Source organism: Agelaius phoeniceus, chromosome 2 (genome assembly GCF_051311805.1).
Source record: "Agelaius phoeniceus isolate bAgePho1 chromosome 2, bAgePho1.hap1, whole genome shotgun sequence".
Taxonomy (NCBI): domain Eukaryota; kingdom Metazoa; phylum Chordata; class Aves; order Passeriformes; family Icteridae; genus Agelaius; species Agelaius phoeniceus.
Window position 1 is genome coordinate 57,509,216 of NC_135266.1, and position 23,339 is coordinate 57,532,554.

The 23,339-nt window shown below is 33.7% G+C and overlaps 1 protein-coding gene across 1 annotated transcript in view; it reads left to right on the plus strand.

Moving 5' to 3' along the window:
* DIAPH3 (diaphanous related formin 3) overlaps nucleotides 1–23,339 on the plus strand; it is a 212,388-nt gene that overhangs the window by 50,913 nt on the left and 138,136 nt on the right. Inside the window, exon 16 of the mRNA XM_077173643.1 lies at nucleotides 395–509. Coding sequence (XP_077029758.1) covers nucleotides 395–509 — 115 coding nt within the window. The remainder of the gene's footprint in view (nucleotides 1–394; nucleotides 510–23,339) is intronic.

The window sequence follows — 23,339 nt, forward strand, 5'->3', positions numbered from 1 at the left end:
TCAGTAAAGAGATTTTCACAATTAATGAAGTAATCAAAGCTAAATTCTGAAAAGTAAGGTACTTCGTATCTAGCTAAACCAATTGTCTGCAGAGATTATTTGAAGTTTGCCCAAGTTTTAACTCTAGACCTAAGCTAATTTGCTCCTTGTAGATCTTGGATACCAGTGTGTGTTGTCTGCATTGTTAGAATCAGTTTTTTCAAAACTCACTTATTTTAAATATTATTATTTTTAATGAGAAATATATTAACAGCCCTGAAGATTAGTTGTGTACTAAAAATTAACATGTTTTACAGAGCTCTTAAATATTTAATGTGCTTTAGACTTTACAGAGCACAGTTTCTGCATAGTATCAAAATAATGAATAAAATTTTGTTTTGTCTCTTGCTTGTAGATCAGACCTCAGGAGATGACAGAATCCTGTTTTTGGGTTAAGGCAGAAGAAGACAAGTATGAGAATGCTGACATGCTTTGCAAATTGGAGCTTACATTTTGTTGTCAAAAAAGAGGTAAGTAGCTGATGGATTTAATTTTCAGCTTTTGGAGATACCTTTAACATTCTTAGGACTTAAATAAATATATGAAAAAACCTTCAGAGTATAATATTAATGTTCTTATTTCTAAGTGGGATGTATGAAGAAAAATGTCTGAAAATCTAGACCTCTTAAAGCAGTAATATTGAATTATTTTACGCAAGCATGGCAATAATTGTGTGACCTGTAGGAAACCCTCACAGAAAAAAAACACCAAGAAGTTCTTCTGGCTAATACAGATTTTATTTATCACATTAAAAAAAAATTATAATATTTTATCAGAATATCTTCATCAATTACTGAAATCTAATCCAGAGCCCAGAAGGTGATGTGTTTACTCTCAGAATTGATATGATAATTGATGTGTGTTGCATCTGTGATGGACAATAGTCTTTCAGTGATTATTTTTTACTTCCTGATAAACCTGTAGGAACACAGATCTCCTTTGATATTTGCCTAGCTTCTTTAGCTTTTAAAGCATTGTGAAGTAACAGAATATTTGAAAGTATTCCTGGCTTTAAAACTTTTCTCCTTTCTGTGGCAGTAAGTTGTTTTAGTAGTAGTTTAGGTTATTCTGTCTCATATATAAAATGCCTGTTACTTCCTGACACATTTTTTTCCTACCTCCTTTTTTGGTATCAGAGATGTAGTATTTTAGAGCAGTCAAAGGCTTGTGATTTCTTTGCAAATTAAACAGGGGCTATTGTATTTTTACTTTGTTTTAAAAATTCTATTTTGATATTTTTATTAATTAAATGACATGGCATTCTCAAATTTTTCCTTTTTTAGGGGTATGCTTTAGTGTGTATAATCCATTATTTTTTTACCGTAACCAAGAACTTTATTCCACTCTTGTCAAAGCATGATTTTTATGCCTTAGCAGTGTTTCTGATGTAAGTATTATAGCTTGTTGCTGCTGATACCTAATAATATTAAGAATGTTGCACAAAGATAAAAAGGCAAGAAAACCTCACCATAGACATATTTGCTTGAATCTATTAAAGTAAGTCTAGAAGCTAATTATGGTGCCTTTAGAATGTTAGGAGAATTCCCAAGAATATTCCCTGAATTAATAGGTTGGAAGTTTTAAAAGCCACTGGAGGAAATAATTTCCTATGTGTAATTAAACAGTAAAATTTGGGAGACAAGAGGATGTTCAGGCCAAACATTTTAATGCCTCAGAAGACGATTGTGAGTCTCCACAGACAGCAAGAACATTAGAGTTAACAAGATTAACATCCCTCAATATTTAACAGAATGGACTGAATACATTGTTTTGACAAAACCCAATAGAAGAGACTTACTGGATCTACAGTTGGAAAGTCAGTGAATACACTTTTATACCAAAAGTGTGTGTGTGAGTGTGTAGCAATTTAAAGGCTGTAGTCTCCAGTGACAAATTTATTTCTTTTTTAAAAGTGAGGCTTACTGCTTAATAATTTTAGTTGTAAGTTTTGAAGTCTCTCCCGTCCCACGTGGGTGATATAAGTGTGCTATCATCTTAATTTTTCAAAGGAAGTGAAGACACTAAAGATTTTATTTAGAACAGCAAGTAGGTGTTTAAAGGGCAGCATGGAACTAAATTTCATCTTTGTTCAAGTGAGTGGTTTACAGCACTTTAAGTGAAAGCTTAAGTGTGTTAGTAGGCAGGACCGGATCTCAAGGTCCCTTGTTGACAGCATGAATTCCAGGACAGAGGACAGAAAAGCAACTGCTGTTGTCCTCATGACCACGGAGAGAGGGCATACTTCTTTGTAGCTTATGCTTAATGTACTGATTATAACAAAACTTACCAAAGAAATTAGAGACATACAGTTTTCTTCACAATCTTGAGGAGATTTAACAACAGGCTCTTTAAAGTAGAATCAGCAAGCTATTCACTACTCTCAAATTGGGAACAGTCCTTAACTATTTCTAAAGCTTTGTGTCTAAAACCAGAAAGAAGAGAAATTGAAAATGATTCTGTAGCCAAATGATGGCATGCAAAGAATGAGCTGGATTCCACTCTGCTGAAGGGTCTGCTTATGCACTCTTTTCATTAAAATCTTTGCATAAGAAGAAGTATCTGGTAGAGGAAGCGGGGATCAGAATGTTCAATGATGCTTCAAGTGGACTTTGTTATCATTAAGTAAAATCAAATTGAGGTACTCAAATATTCAGTTGGTGCATTTTGCCAGCTAATATGCCAAAAGTATATCAGCATTGATCTAGAAAAGGAAGTCTTATGTCTATGTAAATAATCCACTGAGGAATTTTCACTAGAAAAAAGAATACAGAACAGTATAGAATAGGTTTGAAGATTCAGCAGATGTTTGTACAGGAGTTATGAAATATGTTGATTCTGAAGGGGCATTGAAGCAATTGAAAAACTGAAGATGTTATGGAGCTATGAAAGAAATACTGTTGCAAGAATAAAGAAGTAAAAGAGGGCCTAGCTTCAGACTGTAGGGAACCTTTGTTGAGTATATCCAGGGATATTTTGGAGACATGAACCACAGAAGAAACCCCTGAAGGTCATCTGAAAGTCAAACAACTTTTTGTAAAGGGACCAGTCTAGTTTATCTTGTTCAGGACTTTCTCCAACTGAGTTTGAGGTATTTCTCAAGATGGAGATGTAGGGATGGATAGCCTGTTCCCATGTTTGTCATTGTGGTGAATTTTTTTTTCATACTCTCTTTTGGGATATCTTTTGTTGAAACTTGTGCCTATTTCCTCTTGTTGTGCACCTCCAAGAATTCTGGTTCCCTCTTATTTTGAGCCTTCTGTCAGGTTATTTTTTTTTGTCATCAGTAAGTTTTCCCTTGTTCTTTATTATCCTTCTCAAGACTGATGACTTTTTCAACTTTTCTGTCTGCATCTTTATGTTTCAGCCCTCAAATCATATTGATGATTTTCTGCTCTACTCATTCCAAAGTACCTATAGTTTTTTTCAAGTAGAGAAACCCATACAAAATACTCTAGATACTTCTCTCTGAGAGTGGGGAAGTATCTCCCTGAGAAGGGGAGTAGAGGGAAATAACTACTTTGACTTGTTGCTGGCAGCAGTCTTGATACTTTACTGGAGGAAATATTTTCACTGTGCTGCTTGCTATGGTAGTTGTGGAAAGTCCATACAGACTATGGATCATATAGGGTATTTTCTTTTGTGTTTTATAAAGCTGGTTTTGTCACTTTTCAAAAGTTAAATAATTTTGTGAAAGCAACATGTTTTATAACAATAAAAGCTTGAGATGAACACTGAGAAGTATCAAAGCACCACTTGTTGATGGTATTCTTGTAGCAACTTACTGAAGTTGAAATGCAATTTTTTTTCATTGATTTAGAATTTAGTCAAGGGCATAATGGCAAACCAGCTCCTTTGTCATAAAAGCCTGAGCGAGAGGGCTCCATGTGTGTCAGTGCTTGAGTGTGTACTTGAGGTCATTGTTCCTGTGCTTGTTGTGGTGATATCCCTGACTGATACAGTGAATCTATCACCTGTGAAATGTCACTGGATTATCATTGTGGTTACCCTTGTTATGGGTTTGTTTTGGCCATTGGTTTTGGTTGTGAGTTGGTTACCTGAATAGAGTTGGTTTTGTGTACCTCTGACAGCTCCATGACTGTTCTCTGGCTGGGAGGAAAGAAAAATAATTGACAAGTTCTGAAAATAAGGTGATGAATGTGAATGGTTTGCATGGGTGGTATTTTGTTACGTGATACATTTTAATGGCAAAAAGAAGGATTGGTATGAAGAGTGGTTGGAAGAGACATGAAAGAGAAAGAAATGAAATATCAAGAGACTAAGAATTAGACACCAGGGTTATCCTCATTATCTCAGACCAATGAAGAAATTCTGTGTAAACCCTTTCTGGCAACAATGGTTTTAAAGGAATCTCTTACTATGATTTTTGGAAAACATTTAACTGAATGTGTGACTTAAAGTCAATTGATATGTGAAATATTGAATAGCAGAGCTGGAGCTTACATGTGATTTTATGTTATTTAGTCCTAAGAGATAAGATGAACAAACACAAATGCTCATTATTGAATGTCAGCTGCTTTGTAATACACTGGAAGCCTGATGGAAGAACAATCACTGGTCTGTAAAGCTAACATGCTGCTAACTTTGCTGGAATTACTAGATGTACAGGCAGGGGAGCGACATTTTGCATAAAAGATAGCATGTGCTCTGGAATCATGGAAATCTTGTGGGGTAAAAGAAATCTCCTGTGCAAAACCTTGGGAATGGAAATTCCTTCTATAATAATTTATTGTAATATTAGCTCTTGGATCACAACATGTATATGATGAGAAAATTTTAAAATTAGAGAAGCTGAATATTTTGTGATAATAAAGTGGGAGATTTAACTATAGACAAGATTGGAGTAAACTTTGTGTTGTAATTCAGAAAAATTGCCAGCAGCTAAAGCTGTGGGGTAAAAAAAACTGCATGTGTCTTGATAGGGAAGTTCAAGATAGTATTGCAAGAAAAAAGTTAGCATTAAAAATGTAAAAGTGTGAAGATAATGGGAAAACTCATTAAATGTATCTAGATAAATATAAAGAGGATGTTTTTCATATATTCATTGTGAATCTTGAATTTCTTGCAAAGGAAGCCTTTGCTAATTAGCCTAATTAGCCGTCAGCTAATTTTAAAATGTGTATTTAATTTTTTGTAAGTTAAGCTAGCTAAGGAATTGGTAGGACCACTTGGAGACAACTTCAAAAGTTCAGTAGGTTCAAAGAAGATTAGAAAAATTCAGGGAAAAATGGTCCAAAAGAAATAGGAAGGGTTATATTTGTAGGAGGGAACTTTCTCTTTTGCTGAGTGAGGAGAATGGATTGTAAGAAGTGGTAAGGCTGGCATAATGTCTTTTCTATGAACCTCTCTTATTGCAGTTCTTGTTTTTAAATCAGTGATAGGACTGCCACGTTGTGTGGTGTTGGAGTGGCTTCAAACTACTATGTTTAAGACTTACAATACTTACCTTTACAATATGGTAAATTTTAATATGCAAACACTGGGTTTGTGGAGTTACTTTGAAGAGTTCTGGTGTGGAGAAGATTATAGCAGTAAGTTGCTGAAGTCACTGAATAAGTGTAATTAATGTAGTGAGACTGTAGTAGTTAGGCATAATGTGAGATGTGTGTTCAGGATAACAAGAGAGAACCAGCTGCAAATTCCTTACAGTAATCCTTTGGGTGGTTGAAGTGGTTTGCCAAGGTGGTTCCAAGACTTAGGAGGTTGTGTAGAGTACACAAGAAGGCAACCTCTAACCAAAAAAGAAATCTTGAAGCATTTCATTCCAAAATGACAAGCTGGAAATCTCATGTATGCAAAATATAAGAAAGCTAGCAGTTTAGTGAAATATGGGCTTTATAATTAATGTGCTGTATTTTAAATATCCTACCAATAAGTTGATTTGGCTTGATCCAAAGACTCTTATGTTTAAAGTGGCAATGTCCAAATGAGGATTAGAAATTGCACATTAAACATACAAGAAATCACTTGTAAATTCTTCATTATTTTTAGCAATATGCAGATAACTGCAGCTAATGGGAGATGGCATAAAAAAATTAGAAATGTTCTCTTCTTTCTTTTGTGGATATCAAAGGGAATTAATCTTGGAAACTCGAGAGAGAAAGATTGCATGATCTCTCTTATTTTTTTTTTATCAACTGGGACAGATTTTCATCCTAATCTTATTGGAAATGGCAGTGTCTGATCCCATCACACCAGAGCTCCTGCCAGACTTGATTATTCAGAAATAAAGCACTTCTGTGGGAGTACTATCTCTGTTGGCACTTGACTTGAAAAGGTCAATATAGTTATAATTTTTTTTTTCCCCTGTATACTCTGTAAGAAAAATCAAGACCTAAGGTGCTATAGTGCCAATTAAGTCTCAATTTTTTTAAATCAGAAAAGAGAGTAAATGCTACCAAGAAGATCAAATTAGCAATATAAATCAGTTTAGTGCCATGTTTAACACACCACAGCCTACCTTGCATAAGCAAGAGAACATGTTGTCATCCATCTGAAAGATTAGGTGGAGCCCAATAACCTTGTATTTTCCTCCTCCTCCAGAGGATTTATCAGAGATAGTTCCAAACTGTACTTCTTGTAGAATCTTATTATTACAAACCTATAAGACTGCCAACAATATAGTTTAGTAACTTCTGCTATAATACAGCACTGAGTAACCTGAATTGCCTTTTAATGTAACTGTACTAGTAGAAGTAATTAAAGCCCACTATGCATTTGTTTGGCTGCCTTTCAGTGTCATACTAACTATCCTGAAAGCACAATTATTCAAAAAGATTTGTGCATATAAAATGAAATAAGGAAAACCAGGTTATTTCTGAAGAAGGCAGGAGTAAGTTACAAGCATTTGCAAGGAACAGCAACACTAACGCATTGAGATGTCAGTGGTATCATCTTCACATGGAGAGACTGAATGGTATATTTAGTGTTGCTTGGTTATATATTAATTATATTATATTAATAAATTATATTAGTTGTTGATGTTGTTAGCAAATAGAATGAGATCTGCTCTTGTCCTTTTTAAATATTTGTAGCAAATCATATTTGTTATGTAGAGATTGATGCATAAGAATCGGTGAGTGGATGTACTTCTGTGGTGCACTGAGCTTAGCTGGCTGCCAGATGCCCACCCACCTGCTCTCTGATAAAATAGAAAAGCTTGTGTGTCAAATTCAAACCAGGGGGGTCACTTACTGATTACTGTCACGGTGAAACAGACCCAATGGAGGAAAAAATAATCCAACTTAATTTATTTTTTCTGATGTCCTGTCATGGATTGGAGAAACATTCAGTTGTTCAGTCTGTTAAATGCATTTAAAGAAGTGGGATGTGAATAACTCTTAAAATCTGACTTTGATATCCAGATAACTCCATGAATGTGTGGCAAACAAAAAATAGAAAACCTGAAAAAAAACATTAGCATAGCAGTGGTTAAAGTAGCCTAACAATAACTTTTTTTTTTGTAGATTGAATTTTTGAAGCTAAAATTGTGGCATGTTTTCCCCCTTATTCTCCTTCTTATACAATTTCTTAGGATGAATTCTCCCTTGAATTAATGAATTATTGAATTACTGTGTCATCAGTGTTCTAATCTATGTCAGAATCATGAGTAACATCAGATCATTCTTCTGCTAGGACTGTACGAAAGGGTGTGTCAGCATATACTGTAAATAGGATTAGAAAAACTTTTATTAGATAAGGTACTTTGATTTGTATTTTCAGTTAGGAACTGCTTTGTCAGGTTGTGAAAATATATTATTGAAGAGTTTGTTACAGCATTTGTAAGCATCTACCTAAGCACAGTATTAACTAGACCTTAATTTTAATTTATTTTACTTTTTTTTTCTTTTTGACGGAGTAGTAGTAGTATGTGCTGTTATTAAATGAGTGTTTCTTACCTTCTACACACAGACTATTATTTGCTGTCAGCTTCAAACCAGATTGAGTTGAGTGCTAGGCTTTTCTGCTCGGTGAAGTGCTTGGACAGAGTAGTTCCTTTAGTTCACCTTTAGCTTTTTCTTTCAAATAATTGATTATTTTTTTTAATAGTTGATTTCTACACAAAATACAATATCAGTCTGCAGTCACTTTATGTTTGATGAAAATATGACAGTATATTCAGGGTAATAAAAGCACTCCACTTCCATTTCCCAACACTGTGGTAGGAAAAGCCTTTGAAGGTTTTGGAAGCAATAAAAGCATTCCTTTATTGACTTCTACTAGAAAATATTTCCATCGTGTGAACAAGTAAGATCTTAGAGGAGGTAGATATTATTTTCATGTATCCAGAGATCAAAAAAAGTCTATTCAATTTCATAAAGCCAAAATTATAAATACCAACTGAATAGAAAAATGAGTTTGGATCCTAAAATGCAAGTTACAGAAAGTCATCCCAGTGCCCTGCTCAATCTAATAATTTTGTTTATTTAATGGAAAATACTCACTTTAAGAACTTCAATGTAATTGTCACTATACTGGTAAGCATTCTGCATGAATTAATTTGCTAATATTTGTATCACACAGGAGGTATAAAACTCTACGCCTGGTACAAACCTATTTTCATGGGTTTTTACCTCCTATTTGGTTTTGCTACATGTTTATGCACTAAATGCTTTTGATGAATTTCCAATCTAATGTTGCAAACATTTACATCTGACTAAAGGTAACACTATATTTGCCTGTAATAAAATCTTCATTACACTGCTGCTTTTATTGTAGCCTTTTTTCATTGTGAACTGAGAAAAATAATTTACATGCAAGAGAAGTTTAACAAACCTTATTTGGCAAACCTTCAAAGTCACTGTGGATGAAAATTATTAGCATTTAAATTTCCATGAGCACTAGTTTTTTGTCCTTTGGAAAATCTATCATTTAGTTTTTCAGTGAATGGCTTGTTTCAGAAGAAATTCATTTCAAGGACAATTCATTTTGAAAAACAACACAAAAAATCAAGGAGATTATGCATTAGTGGAGCAGTGATGTCCAATTAGGCAGCTGTTAGACAGTACTTGGGTACTGGCATGCCGTGCAGACTTGAGCAGTATTATATTTGGCAGTCTTTGGTTCTGTTTGCATTTGATCAGATTCAGCTGGAACAATATTTTAAGTTATTCATATGTATGGCCATAGACATTTTCTTTTCTTACCCACTAGGATTACATACTCTTCATTATCTACTAACTTTGTATAAATATGGCCTGGCCTTATCTAATGCATAATTTATTTTCTTAATTAAATTGAGTTCTTAATTAAAAAACCAGTAAGTTGAGTACTTCATATGAATTTTTGTGAAAGAGGCTTCCATTGTGGGCTGCTGTTCTCTGCATGATCTCAACATGATAAATTTCTCATACAGTTTTCTCATTCTAAACATATTTTTCTAGTCTCTATCTTGCCCTGATAGTTTGCTGACAGACATTTTAACAGGGCTCTTTCAATATTTTTTATGAAATAAACATCACCATGAAGCACTTTTGTAAATGTCCTGTACATGATGTACCCCCCCCCCTCCCCCCCCCCCCCATTAAAAGCAATCAGGTTCTGAAGGTTATGTAAGAATTGAGAGAATTTATTTGATCTGAAATCATTGGATTTTTTGGGGGTTAAATCAGAGCTTTAACAAAATATTCTTTTACATAGGATATAATCTAGTTCCACATTCTGAAAATTTTTGTAATAGGGCAGGATGTGTTTGCACTGTTGTAGTTGTTGGCTGGCACAATAGTTGAATATGTACAGTGAAATAGTTGTGTGTTCAGATACATTCTTCTTCTGGATGAGTTTGTTGCATTCAGTGTCATTTAAATTTAAGAGAATGAGGGCATGGACAACATATCCTGTCAATTTTAACAACTTCATATTTCTGTTTTATGGCTTTGCTGCTCCACTCTTCCTATTTTTACAAGTTAGTGGAACTCTACTTTTTTAACTCGCAACATAGTTCTTCAACCTTACTCCCCTCTAACATAAGTTACTGAGTAATGAAACTTTTTTCATCTGGTACATTACTCAGCTTAACAGTTGTAACGACTAAATGTTTCCTGCTGTGCAATCTGACTTGTCCTTTGATACAGAAATGGCTTTTTCTAAAATTGTAAATGCATATGTATAGCTGGCAAGGATAAGAAGTTAGAAGGAGCCTGCTTTAGGGTGACTGCTTATCTTTGCCATTCCTAGACTGTGCGGTGTAGTGTCTTGGGGCACTTAAAATTTGGCTGAATGGACTTGATATATATGAAACAGAATTATGGTTTTCGTTGCTGGCATATCAGTGTAAGGTCTTGAGAAATACTGGGTCATCTGTTTGAAACAGTGGGAGGATGAAAAAATCAAATCGGTGTTCAGCAAGATTGTTTGAATAAAAGCTGCTATTGAAGCTGACAGCATGGAAGGTAGCTGTAGCTGGAATGCTGGTAGAGAAACTGGGATTCAAGGCATGGTTGCACATTGCAGCAAAAATCTTGGCATCTGTAATGTTGCTGTGAAAATAATCTGTAATGTTGCTGTGAAAAGAAACAAACATGGATAGATGTAGCTAAAACCAAAGCAGGTTAGATGGCCATAACTTCAAAAAGCCAAAAGAGAAAGTTCATTTTCAGTACTAATCTAGTAGTGTGAGCTACTGTTCTGTGAACTGCTGTTTTAATGCTCTATAGAAGAGAAGCAGAAGTGATAAATGGACTTGTTCAAACTTTAAAAAGGGGAAGATAAAATCCATTTGCTGCTAGCGGTTGACTCTCAGAATGTACCTGGGATTGTTCCTTACTCAGCAGAATAAGGAAAAGGTAGTGATGAAGTGGGAACAAATGGTGACATAAGCTGAGCTGTGCAGATGCATGCTTTATAATAAACAAAAAGAATCTCAACCACTTCAACAAAAATAGATTTTTGAGAACAGGATACTCATATGCACTGGAAATAGACAGTTCTGATCTCCAGGTTTCTGTTGCTGAGAACCTGGGAGTATAGACTGAAACTCAAAGTAGGAAGCATATTTGGAACTGTATAAAGCCCTCCTGAAACTCCAGTGGCAAAAATAAGTCAGTATGAAAAGAGTAGGAGAAATTAAGGACAAAACATTCCTTGTGTGAAGGAGCTAATGTGCCTTTGATTTGTCAAGAAAATTCATTTTGCTAGAACTCATGTTTGCCTTTAGGATGAAATGTAAATTGTTTTATGCTTAACTTTCTTAAAAATAATAACACAGATTGTTAATTTGTAGGAGTCTTGTTTGTTTTGGATTGTCAGTATGGCTCTTGGTACTTATGCCATTCCAGGCTCTGAAGCTAAGGCTTATTCTTTGATCACCTGCTGAAGTTTTCTGTTTACTCAGGGTAATGTTTGTATTCCACCTTTTGAGGGGGAGGGAAGTCGTATAGATTTAATCAAATTATAATTCTGCTGCAGGAACTACATTTACATATAATGATATTTAGGTCAAATAGAATGAGTATGCTGTTACTAGTAGAACTGCTAACTAATTTTTATTCCTCTAAAATTAGACTAATTCCTCAATATCTGTAAGGTCTAGTGACTAGGTAGTCAACTGTTATGCATACATGAATGTAACAGGAAGAGAAGGATAAAATCTTATTCTACAGCTTTTAGAAATGCTAACTGAACAATACGAAAAAGACTCCATCTGGTGCAAAATAGATTCATTTTTCCCTTTTTGTCTTTTTTCAGCATTTAAAAAATTGTGGCTAGTGCAAAGATGTGTGAAGAGATAGTATAGAAATACTACTATTGTTCTCATATGATAAATTATATTTTTCTTCACAAAAGATGTGTGCAATAACCAAATCTGCATACTAGACTAATTATGCAGAATCTCTGTAATAGAGACTACATCATCTTCAGTCTTGTAGAACTATTGCACAGACTTTGAGGAGCAGGAATTCAAGTAGCTTTCATTATACAAGTTTTGTTTGCCTGAATTGCTGGAGGAATAAGAAGCTTTCTGGACAGAGGCTTAAAAACTTGCAAATTAGAATTAGCCTAAAACTATATTTACAGTATATTTGTCTGATATTCCAACTTAGGTAGATACATTAGATTATCAAATATCTATTTTTGTTGCAGAAATACATACCCTCTTTAACATAAGATGATATGAAGTTACATTCACTTTTAGAGTGTGATGTGGTATTAATGTGTTCTCTAGCCAACAGAGACAAGAATTCACTTGCAATTCCAGCATTTCTGTTGTTTAGCTTCTGTCAAATAGTGTGTCAAATAGAACAGCATTTCAGTGAGAATGAATGCTGCAGATCTCTCCTGCTTGCTTTTAAAAAAAAATATTCTAAAATGGTGAATATTCTTAAAGCTTGCTTGTAATGGAAATTTTCTGAGTTTGAATCTTTGTGTTTATGATTGGCTCATCACTTCATTCCTTAATGTACCACAAGAGTGTCTCATAGCACAGTAAATGATCTGTATTACTGAATAGTTATTACAGGTTTGGTGAAAGAGGAGAGAAAACCCTAATACAGATGTTAGAAGTAATGTCAATTGTACATCTGTAATAATGCATAAGAAATGTGATTCTGTAATTGGAAGATGCACAGCGATGGTTTTAACTAGAAAATTTTTTTGCACTTTTTGGAAAAGTGAAGTCAGTGTTATTTTCTGCAAGATTTATTTTCAGTGAAATAGAATACTTGTTGTCTTGTAATCCAGAATCCAACTGCTTCATTGATTCCTGTTTGTGCCATATTTTTCATATTTCTCTGTCATATTAGAGAGAGCTTTAACAGAATATTTTAATTTGAAGAAAATTGTTGCATTTTCTTTGCTATTTATATGGAATAGTACACTGAATCTTTGAGTCTATTTAAATATTGCTAAGCACTTAGCTTGTGAATTAATGGAAAAGGTTCTTTTGTGGGTTCTAAATCATGTGGATTCACCTAAATTACAAAATTTACTTCACTCTTTGTATTTTTTATAGTAGTGATTAAAAGCTTTTAATGTGCAACTTGTGAAAAACTGTTCTAAGATTAGAACACTTACGTGTTGTTGGAAAATGGTGCTGCAGATTATTATATAGTCTTCAGTTATACTCTCCACTTCTGAGGAAAAGGTTAAGGTGATTTACGCATTTGATGTGCATCCTGTTTACTTTCCTACAGAAATTGGAACTTTTTTTGTCTCTTTCTAAATATTGTATATGTTATAACTGAGCAAATGGATTATGTTTGTGATTTGAAAGAAATCCTCATATCCTGTTTCAGAGTTGAGAACTGTATAACTCTTTACATTTTATTTTACTGCACATCTCATGCCACTGACTACAAATAAATAACATGTACCTTTTTGTAGAGTTTGTGTGGCTCTGTTAAGTGCAATCACAAAAAATACACTTTAAAATATGAGGAAATTTATGTAAGGGGCAAGTGTTGTATAAATGCAAACATGAAAAACAATGAAGTTTCTTGGAAGTATTTTTACCAGGTAGCTTTGTATTGCTGAATACAAGTGCAGATAAGCAGTAGCTGAGAAAATCATATTAACTGGGATAGATTATAAAGTTTTTTAATGTAACTTTCTGGAAAGTGATAGTAGGAAGTAAGGACTATTTGCACAAAATCAGCCTGTGGATGTATGACAGCACTGCTAGGTTAAACTTCTTTTGGGAATGAAATACATGCTTTTGTTTCAATATCTTAGTTCTGGCACTGCAGTATAGCAGACTTGAAATAATCAAGGAAGTTTTATTGGTCTTAGTATATAACCAATATTTCAAACTTATTTATTTGGAGAAAAAGAAGATGCAAACTGCTTGTGTCTTTCAAAAGGTTGGATAGGTGCATCACTATCAGAAGCAGCACTGAGAAAACTATATTACTTTTCCCAGTTTCATTTTATTATTTTTATAATCTGGAAAGAACAGATGTTGTTATTTATAGCAATTAACCAGATCAACCTAAACCCCTCTCTTTGTTATATGTTTCGATATACATTGATTCTTGTCAATACACTTATCAATCATGGTAGTTCTAAATGGCTTGTTTTTCTTATAGATTACTATTGAAAAATATTGGTTAATGGTATTAAATAAATCTTTTAAAATACAAAGCTATGTCTTATTTACTGAGTATTTTATGTGAGAGTCCTTGTATCCCTAAGGAAAGAAAATACTCTGGTAGCTGAATAATCTGGTGTCTATAGGTATGTGATGCAATTCCCTTGTGCCATAGATACCTTCATGACTATGTTATGAACAGAGCAATTTTATTTGTTACAGTTTCTGATAAATTGACTTGTGGATAGAGTTCCTACATGATCCTTTCCCTCTTGTTTAGCCTTGTTAGTGTTCTTGTCTTTCAAGGCTTATTTCAAGAGAATCAGAATTTTAATCAACAGTGTATAAAGTCATAAAATTAGCTAAATCATCGTTGCCTCATTTTATATGTTTTTCTTAGTACTTTTTATTAGATTTTTCCTGTGTCAGATCTGTCCAAAATCAATAGCTTAAATGGGCACTCTTCTGAACAGACTTGAATAATTTGCTTATTACAGGGTATATTAAAGCATATAATCTAAATAAAGGTATGCTCCATTTACCTTTATTTGCAGTCTCATTATGGCTTGAGACTATGAGAGCTCAGTATGATGAGCACAGATTCTTAGCAGTGTAACTCACGAGCTTAGAGGGAATACCCTGTAACAGTGTAATCTTATGCTTGACACACAGTGCATTGAAGCTTCTAAAACCTCATTTACTTTAGCTATTCCTAATATACTGGGCAACCCTAAAGTGGTTTTGCAATCTGATGTAAACTGTACAGTGTTAGGTAGAAACTTTTAATCTGGAATATTTTGATAGAATCCAGTTGTATCCAGCTTGAATATATGAGGTCAGTCAGATCTCTTGGTCTATAGAAGACTCAGAAATGGCTATGATTTCTTAAGACTCAGAAATGGCTATGGTTTCTTGGCTGTTAAACATCTCCCTCCAAGACAAAGAAAATAATACACCCCCCCCCCCCCCCAAAATGGCCTGCCTTTGCTTGTGCTCTGGAACAGTTAATTTCTTTTCACTAGTTAATTTTCTAACATTTTAAAAGGTGTATTTAGGAAGTAAGTTGCAATTGTTTATCAGACTTTTTAACAAAAATTATTACAGAAATACTTAAGAGTAATTTCTGTGGTTTATGAGCTGAAGCCAGCATTAATTGTATGAGCTGGTATTTAATTTTAAAAACATTTTAAAAAAATCACTGTTAGCAATGTTAACACACTGGAATGAGTGTGGAGGTCAAGTGTGGGAAATGAGTGTGGGAAATAAGGTTTAGGTGACTGCATTCCCTTATCTTTTTCTGCTGAGGTTCAGCATATTTTTCAGTATGAGTGACCCCTTGAATTTAAAGAACATCTCATAAACTAATTTTTAGTTTTTGGTCTGAAGTCCTCAGGCTGTTGTCAGAAAGCTATTTTTGATGTGCATTGTATGACTGAAAGCGTAGTATTTGTGATAGTTCATGAATTCCTTCTGCAGAATATGTAAGGCTATTAATTATCTATCTTATTGAGGAGCTGCAGTACAGACCTATACACAGTAGTTCTTTATTCTTCATTAACATTTTCTACAGTATGTGGACTGTGTTGTTAGTATTCATCTATTAACAAGTTAATGCTGTTGATAATACCTGGATTTATTTATTAAATATGGCAAGTTGAGCCACATGGAGATTTTGTGTGACCTTGATTGATGTTGGCTTTAGTTATAGACCTCTGTAAATTGTTTATCATGCAAGTACTCCCTTGTGCTCTGGAGATTTGCTGTTCAGTACAATTTGTTTATTACACTTAAAAGTGGATTACTTTGTTACTTGCTGGTTTCTCTAAGTTTGAAAGATACATTTATGCTGCTTTCAGTAAGTAAATAATCTGGTTCATTTGGATTTTTCTCAGAAACTATTTTGACATATTTTTTATCAAGTGGAATGTTCCCATGTGCAACTGAGAGCTTGCTCACCTGTAACATGATTGCTACATAAATATTAAGCTTCAAATGTCAGGTTGAGTTCCTTCACAGAGACTTTTCTCAGAAAACTGTACATGCATGCAACGATTTTCTCTGTGTTTCAGAGAGAAAATATCTTCTTCTATTTCTTGAACATTCAAGAGTAAATCTCTAAGATGCATATAGCACAATAGCAATGCACTTTGTGCATCTACACTGCAAACTGTTCGCTCCTGTTAATACACTGTCTGTTTCCACAGTGCTAAGGACTGTAGTTTAGTGGAATGTAGCATTCTTGTAGGGAGACAGATATGTGAGATATGGACATTCCCTTAGTAGAGCAAACCAAACATTCTTATAACTGTAACTTCTATTGTTCATCTTCATTTCCTTAATTCTGGTTAATTTTAAACCTTAGTCTTTACTTTGAGGTCTTTGCATATACTTGTAAGAATAGGTAGATCAGAATTATAGCTGTTGCTATTACTGTTGTTGTTTGATGTGAAACTAATGTTTAAAGATGATAGTTTATGTGACCATGTTCACAGGGGTCCGAGGAAGAGGGAAGAGATGAGCATCTGACTCCATGTTTCAGAAGGCTTGATTTGTTATTTTATGATATATTATATATTATATTAAAACTATTCTAAAAGAATAGAAGAAAGGATTTCATCAGAAGGCTAGCTAAGAATAGAAAAAGAAAGAATGAATAACAAAGCCTTGTGGCTCAGACAGAGAGTTCAAGCCAGCTGACTGTGATTGGCCATTAATTAGAAACAACCACATGAGACCAATCACAGATGCACCTGTTGCATTCCACAGCAGCAGATAACCATTGTTTACATTTTGTTCCTGAGGCCTCTCAGCTTCTCAGGAGGAAAAATCCTAAGGAAAGGATTTTTCATAAAAGATGTCTGTGACAAGTTTAGTTCCTTAAGTATAAGATGATAAATTTTCTGAGTTTTAGCATGTTTAAATCTGCCTGATGGTTTAATGGCTGAGATAATTTAAATTAAATAAACACTTCTGTTACCTTAGATCTTGAACTAAATCAGACACTCATTATTGAGTAATGATTATGACAAATCAAAATAATATGATTTAAAAAAAATTATGTAAACAGTCTTTTTGTAATCAACAAGATTATTCTAACAAAAAACTAAAAAATGATCAAGAATTATAGTTTGCACTTTTATTTTCTAGTAGAAATAGTAATGATCTATTAAATTTCTGGCTCTGCAGTGCTTTAGATTTATCAGTAGGTTTCCAGTGTATGTTTCTGTCTTTGTATATTTTTCTTTATTTTGCATATATTATGTGAAATCAGTGTAATGTCTTATGTTACATTCTTGTACCACATCTTATTGTTATGTATCCAAATATTTTTTATAAACTATTTATGCATGTCTTTTTTGACTTTCTACTGCCTCCTGTCTTCACCATAGCAACTATATTCTTGAATCTTTTTTCAGGCTGTATTATGTCTTATATTACTTTTACCTTTCTACATGGAAAAAAGATTCCAAACTTTACTCATCGAACATTCATATTAAAAATTTATCTTAACATCATATTGGATAAATTGCTAATTTGTGCTTCTCTGTAAGCCTTGCAACCTCTGCTTTTTAAATAGATTGTATGCTATGGTTTTAGAGATTAGGAAGCAAAACATCTTTATTTTTTCTTTAATTTTTGTTGCACTTTATAACTGTGATTTTTAAAAAATATTTGGTTGAAGCTATGATTTTTAGTATGTGTTGAAAATAGTGGCTATGCAGCTTTAAGTATAGTTTTTTTCCCCAGTCTGAAACAGTAGCAGTTTTTTAAAATGTGTTTTCTATTATAGTTAACTTGTGGTTTTAAATATACCCATAGAGATTTAAAACAATGCTACCTTTATAGTTTCTAATGAAGAAATGTCATCTTATACCAAAGTTTCAGTTTTTCTTGGAGAAGGCTTTTATCACGATATGTTCCTAGATAAAATCATAAAGTGATATTTTGTAAATTTCTCTAATATACATCAAAGGAATTTTTTTCCACCAAATTTCAGGGAAAATGCGGGTCATAGCTTAGAAACAATTATGCTTCTAGATATGTACAGTATTTAAATGTAAATGTAAACAACAATAGCTTTGCATATTTATTGACAGAATTAAAATGATGTCTCTGAGTGCCATGTATAGTCAAGTTTAGATCTATGTGTTGATTTGAAGTTAAGTGGACAGAGAAAAAGAGTATTTTAAAAGTTGAACAGGTCTGTTATTGTTTTTTGATTTGTAGCTTATGTGGTTGCATTTTTTTCACAAAGTGAGAATGCAAAAAGGCAACTCTGAATCATTTTTGTGGTGAGATAGCTTTAGAAGTAGAATTACTGTGCAGAGTCTCAGTGTCTGCTGCTGAAAACCTGGATGATAGTAAGGGAAATTGTAGCTGTCAAGTGCATGTTCCAATCACTGAATAATGAATCAATTATGTTGGTACTTTTGATCAACAACAATAAAAATATCAACATTACAGAGCTATTGTAAGCTTGTGTATTTCTAATCTCAGTGTCATGTTTTTGCAAGTGGATAGCGTAGAGAAACATTGCTGTTTGGTTCTAGATGGTACTGAATAGTGTTATTTTGAACATTGGAACAGTACAGACTCAGTATTTGGGGATCTAACTTTTGAAACATTATGGAATCTTTTTGATTTATTTGGTTTACTATTTGAAATATTTGAAGCAGCATGGAAAGAAGTACAGCTAAAAGGGACTGGAAAGCTTTGGAAGAAGAATTTTGCATTTTTCCATTGTCTAATACAGTCCTGGTTATCTATGGTGTTAGTGTGGACAGTTTTAAACTAGTCATGAAAAATTGAAGGCTATACTTGGAAGTGGGAAACTGCTGTATAACCTCCCTCCTTCCTCTTATAGAGCAGTGTAAATACAGCCACATTTTCCTTCAGGTTGACTGGGTAAAAGGCATTTTGGATTCAACTGCTGAGCGATTTCAAAGAGACAACAGCTTCCTATTTTCTTTCTGAGGAACAACGGCTTAATTTTTTAGAGTGGATAAAAAAGACAAAAGTTGGAATTACTGTCCTGATTTTGAATATTGATCAGATCAGTTCTTCTTAAACCCACCACTTCAATTATAAAACATGACATTATGAACATGTTGTTATGACACAGGATCTCTTTTTCTTTTCTTAGCCTAAATTTAAAATCACTAAGCCAAGTTTTGTAAAGTGTATTATAAGAAAGGAAATGAAAAAAAAAGCATTTTCTTCAGAGGTTCATGAATTGAACTATGATCATCTCAATCCTGCATAATGAAGGCAGATCACTGTATTTGACTATGGACAGAGTTCAGACCGCTTCCTATCCTGGAGGTGTTCAGTGTTTGTACCTCTGGTAGGGGAAAAGGAGAGAAGGGCAGGAGCATGGCTGAACCTTCAGTGGTGACTGCATAATGTTTAGAAGTCTTGATTTCTAAAGGCAGAAACCAAGAAATGCTCCCTATGACTATATGGCATTTTCCCATTCTTGTACTTCATTTTGGGTAAAATTAAACTGCTATATCAATGCTGCCATGATGCTTGTTTTTGTTTTTACATGTGAAGAAATTTTTGACTTTTTCTTTACAGAAAGGTTTATCCATCCAGAATGCAGAGATACTGATTATATATTTATTTTTAGCTGAGGATTTTTTTCTGCTGTAGATTTTTGGATGAATTTTCCTTCCAAAAGTTTATCCATCTGAAGTTTTGGTGGGTATGAGTCTTTGGATGCACTTGAGGTCCAATGGAGGCTTAGCAGAGAAAATAACTCAAATGGGTAGATAGAATTCCATCTGCCTTTTCTTTTTCCATAAGGTTCTTCCATAAAGCACTATTAGCTTTGATGTGTTCTTAATCCCATTTCCCAGAGTAAGTATGGGAAGTCTAAGAGGTTTTTGAACTTACTCTTTCTGAAGTAAGTGTTCGAAGTATGAGAACTACAGACAAACAATGCTTAAGTATTTAAGCTTTGAAAATAAAACTATCACCACCTGTCCACAAGCCCTCCCCTCCCTGCTCCCCCCCCCCACCAAAAAAAAAAAAAAAAGACACCATAGGAGAAACACAACCAACAGTTCCAACAGCTTTCTCTCCATTCTTGACTTTCACTGGTATAGTTAAACCAAAACAAAACATCAAGTTTGCATCCCATCTGTTGTAAGTGTGTGAAAATCTATATTGTATAGAGGCCCCAAAAGACTACATTTGCAGATGCACCAGACATTGTTATAAGGGGAGTGAATGGGTGGGATTTAGGATGAATAAGCATTGATTGCTATATGGAGAGAAGTTTATGATAATAATGTGGTTGTTGGCCGCTTCAAGTGCATTTATGATTTTACCAGCTGTTCTCTTGCTGATATCTCTAAGCATCATATTGCTTTTAAAAGGGTGATATTTATTCTCTTAACTCCAGGATGGTTGTCCAGGTAATGGATGGTGTGTGAGTAGAGCACAGGAGAGAGTTACACAACTGTTAGAGAGAGCGAGAGATTGCCTGTCAGTGATTGGAATTCATTTAGACATGTTATCCATGTGTATAGATGTAACTTTTTTGAATATATGAGGTTGAAAGTAAAGTTCCTGCACCATGTTTGTATGGGAACAGCCCCTGTTTTGGGGAAGACCATGATGACTAAAAAGTATGCTTTAAGAAATGGCAGTGGCTCAAAGACTTGTGCCCTTACACTAGAAATTAAACTGCATTTGTTCTCAGTGCTGCCTTTGGGAGATAGGTGCTACAGAAAACAATTAATTGATTAACAACTGGTTTTAAACTGTACCTGAAATCTTTCCTGATTCCTGAAGATTTGTTTGATGCAAAAAAAGTAAGTCTTGTACTTTTCTTTCTTTCTTTCATTCTTTCTTTCATTCTTTCATTTGTAATTATGCTTGTCCAGCTTTCTGTTAGGAATAGATGCAGTGGTCTGTCTCCATGTTGTCATTATGTGTGGTCTTTTCCTAAGGCAGTAGAAAATTTTAATTTAAATCTGTTTCTTTTTTAAATTGAAATTATTTTTTCCCTACACAATTGCCTTCTATGTAAATTGACATCACTATCTGTTGCTGGAGGCCCATTTACTAGTTTCAAATTGAACAATTTGGTCTGGATGTAGGTTTCTAATGGATCTTCAATACAGTTTTTTTTCAGCATCTAAAGTCAGACTTTCTGTTGAAAATCTGCTTTCATTTTTATAGCTCTTCTTTCATCACCAAGATTTTCTTTTTATCCTAGTAAAAAGACTGAATAATTTCTGCAGATATCTGTCACTTAATAATAACAATACAAGCAGAACCCATTTTTATTATGAGGTCAGCCTTCTTACTATGAATAATTTTGAAGAAATAATGTTTTTCTAGATATGGAGATTTTTCTGTTGCTAAATTGGGACACTTTGATTTTTACAATTTCCTGGGAAACTACAGATAAATGTAGATGGCGTTATCCTCTGACTTCAAAAAAAGTTGAGTTTGGGGGCAGGAAAAGCAACAATTAATGCAGCATTGAAGTGATTATTCTAGAAGAGACAGGGAACATTATCAGCACATAGGAGTGTATTAAAAGAGTTAAAAATCTGAAAAATTGTTTAAATATAATTTATAAGTAATTTTGTTAGGTTTTGTGGTGTGGGGTTTTGTTTGGTTTTTATTTTTTATTTTTGTATCAGTCCATTATAATAACCATAGATCAGGTAGATATATAGTCTATTTTCCTTTAGCTCATGGTGGAATATAATTATACAGCTCTATGTACAGTTGTTTTCCTTAGTGATTTGTACTTGATCTGAATTGTTTTGTTATATTCCTAAATATGACACTTATCTTGTAGATGAGTACAGGAAAGTTATCATCAGAGTTTTGTAAAGGTGGTTTGTGATCTGGCAGTTATATAAATTATTCTTGTTATTTTATTAGCATTTAAATTAATAAATGACAAGCTAAGCTTCAGTTTATATCATGTGACAATTTTATAAATACTATAGAGTTGTGAGCTCGCATATTGCGATATTTGTCATGTGTTCTGGAGAAATTTCTGTCTTAGAAAATATAATGCAAGTGGGTCATTAAAGCCTAAAATATGTTAGGATTTCTTTAGTTGCTAATGAAATATCTTGAAAGCTGCTGAACAGGACAAATGACTTTTAAAGCTAATTGTAATTCACTAAGGCATACTATAATCTATAGGAAAGTTCACCTCTGCACAGTTCCTGTCCAGTTGTTGTCTCAAACAATTATCACCAAGTTATTGTTCTGGTATGAGCCATGTCATGCTTCAAAGTGAGATGAAAAAAATTAATGAGGGTGCATGAATGCTTGTTAAGTAGATACAGTTATGCTCTCAACATTCTTCACTATGACTGTTGAGATTGAGGCAATGTACTCTAATGAGACCATGCAAACAAATGTGCTGACTGACAGCTCTTTCTTTAGCAATAAAAAATGTTGGCTAAATTCATATTTTGTTTCAGCATAATCCTTCAAGTGCTTGTGCACATAAAATTGAAGTGCTTGTGCACTTGAATTTAATTTACACTGTAGACCATTATTGTTTTTTTCTTTATTCAATTATGTAAATCCATTTCACTGCTTTTATTAGAAACTGTGTATGATACTTAGTGATGATTGCAAGGGAATCATCCATCATTTAGTAGTTATAGCAAGGGAATACTGAGGGTTTTTTTATTTATTTTTACTGGGAAAAAAAGACAGCACCTTTTCTAGAAGTTATATTCAAAAATGTCTGAGGACTTGATTTCATAGATTCATTAGTTCATTATCAATGATATGCAGAAACACTGAACAGTTTTTCTAGAAATTACAGTCAAAGACACAGTGTTAGATTAAAAAAAAAGGAGAGTGAAGTGTGTATCAGATTCAGCATATGAAAAGTAAATTATGCTAGGCAGTAGATAACATTTTAGTTTTTTGAGAAGATGACAGTTTTTCTAAGCAAAACAAATATGATCTGTTTAAACTCTGGATTGCAGTAGGACTGCCATTGTACCAGTATTAATGAAAAGTGGGATTAGCTGCAGACTTGTAAAACAGGTAAGTTTAAGAGGATGTGGGGAATATTGAAAAAGGCTGCATTGGACTATGAGGCTATTAGTAAAGTTTTTGAAGGATCAGTTTTGGGAATAATTATTTATTAAATAGTCTCAATGATCTGTTGCATATGTTAAGAAAAGGCTGAACTTTGTGATGGCAGAGTTTGGAAGCATTTTCAGATTCAAGAAGGGTAGGATGTTACAAAAGCTGGATGAGTAGA